Source organism: Malurus melanocephalus, unplaced genomic scaffold (genome assembly GCF_030028575.1).
Source record: "Malurus melanocephalus ecotype Western Australia unplaced genomic scaffold, MMel_1.1 scaffold_248, whole genome shotgun sequence".
Taxonomy (NCBI): Eukaryota; Metazoa; Chordata; class Aves; order Passeriformes; family Maluridae; genus Malurus; species Malurus melanocephalus.
The window spans coordinates 706,079-708,256 of NW_026623480.1; the positions used below are offsets into that span (position 1 = coordinate 706,079).

The window sequence follows — 2,178 nt, forward strand, 5'->3', positions numbered from 1 at the left end:
TGGACGGGCGGGCAAAGGGGCTGGACGCGCGGAGAGCGGGGCTGGCCACCAGATTTGGACGGGCGGGCCGAGGGGCTGGACTGACGGCACTGCYGAGGCGTCGCGATCGGAGGGCGTGCGTTGCGGTAATGTGACAGCGGCACRAAAATAACTCCCGGAGTATAAATTTTAGTCAACGATTGAGGTGTGTGCGCCCGCCGGCGCGTCTGCTGGGCTGGTGGTACTGCAGCGCTCATACAAACCCKTGGGCTCCCATTTGCGACAGGTATGTGACATAGGGTTAACTGCAGATAAACTTTCCTTATGTAATTGTTTATTTTTCTTACAGAAGCAGAACACTCAGACTGCATCAAACACGAGCTCTGAAGCCTGTTCATTAAATTAACGATTCTCCCCCATCCCACCAATAATTATGTTCATCAGAGAAGTGCTGCAGTACCTCAGTTTTACAGATACACAGTCGGCCACGTAAGACGCTGTAGAGAAGACTGACCTGAGCCTGAGGAGACCTTCTTGAATGACCTCATCGTCTTCTGAGGAACCTAAAATCAGAGAGCTGGAGTCAGTACCGCGTACACTGTGCCAGAGTACCGTATTTAATTACCTCATCTCCAGTTTAACGGCTCATTAGGAGGCCATAAAATGCCAGGGCAGCGACTCTATGAAGTGACCTGTAAACCTACTGTTTGAGACTTACCTAGCTGTCAGAGCCACAATGAGACAAGAAAGGCATAAGATAAAAAATCAGCTGCTGTTTTTTTCCCCCCCAGCACCAGCAAAAGCATTGCCCCTTTCATTGGTCTCTTATGAAATCTACACAGTTGGTGACAACAGAAGGAAAAGGCACAGAATTTGCAGAATATTGGAAGGCGGCTTTTTCCTTTATCAATATTTAATTGCAATAGGTAACCTAAGAGGTAGTGAGTTGTCTTTACTATGCTTAAATTGTACATATTAAACAATCAAGTCATAACTTGTATATTATTTAAGAAAAGCCAATAAAAATATTTCTCCAGGATTCTTTCTTGGTCAAAATTGTAACTCAATGCCAACTTATGAATATCAACAGAAAAATGCTCTTAGTTATGTCAGTGATAAAACTGCAGAGCACTGTATGTAATGACATTAAATTCTAGGTCTCAATCTAAACAAAATCAGTCATACAAATACAGACGTGTGACATGACTGAAACTTCATGAAAGGTGTCTTTTTGCACTAATTGAAAAAATGCCTAGCTTATTGCACATGTCAGCAAAAATATCACACAGAAAAAAATCTGTGGATGGCAGGAAGAATGAAGGAAAATACCTTGGTTTGTTGGCTTGTTACTTGGGTTGTCCAGTTTAACAAATGAAGGATGAATAGATAGGAGCATGCATAAACTCACCTGCCACAAACCTGTCCTCTTGTCACTCTCTACTGTCTTTCTGAATAATCTAACTAAAATCCATCAAAAAGAATCAAAGAACTACAATATAAACCTGTTTAGACATAAGCCAAATTCTCTTTAGTTTTAGAGAAATCTGAGTTATGTCTTTTTTTCCAAGTTAGGAGAACATATGGATAGCTATTCTGCTCTCTTACTAAATAATTTTTTTTTAATTGGATATTCTACTAGGAATGAGCAAAGTCAGAAGAAGAATGAACAAAGACAAATGAGAACCAAAGTTCTCTAATATCCTTCCCCTTGCAGACAAATATCCTGAATCTTTTTCAGCATCATAAAGTGGAAAAGGRGGTGGTGCAATTTTTCCTTTCAGTGCAACAACAATGGCAAGTTGATTCAGTTCCTCTTCTTTTGTAGTAACAAAGTTTTCCACTGGAATTGTGTGGACTTTTGTCTTGTATTAWATCTATCTCTGCTTTTACACCTTCAAGCACTGAAGCCCAACCTCWTGTATCTGCTTCTTTGTTCTGCCAACCTGTGGCTATGTGGCTTTTGTGTCTTTCAGATTTACTTGCATTATTTATGCAACACAATGAAATATGCAAGCATAGAGTAAAGGATCCGTTCTTGACTTTGGAATGTAGCCTGCTCCAGCTTATGAAGGGATTAAAAATAAGTATTTGGGGGAGAGGTGTCAGGATTTAAAGCAGGAAAGTACAGTTCTTTAAAAAAGTAGCAGAAAACAGCACAAGTTCGAGTTATTCTTGTTTCCAGTATTGTCATTTCATAAC

The 2,178-nt window shown here is 40.6% G+C and overlaps 1 protein-coding gene across 1 annotated transcript in view; it reads right to left on the reverse strand.

Annotated features, from left to right (window-relative positions):
* Positions 1 to 836, reverse strand: part of LIN28B (lin-28 homolog B) — an 84,685-nt gene extending 83,849 nt beyond the window's left edge. The window contains exon 1 of the mRNA XM_057375420.1: positions 494 to 836. Within this exon, the coding sequence (XP_057231403.1) occupies positions 494 to 527 (34 nt within the window). The 5' untranslated portion in view covers positions 528 to 836. The remainder of the gene's footprint in view (positions 1 to 493) is intronic.
* Positions 837 to 2,178: the final 1,342 nt, after the last annotated feature.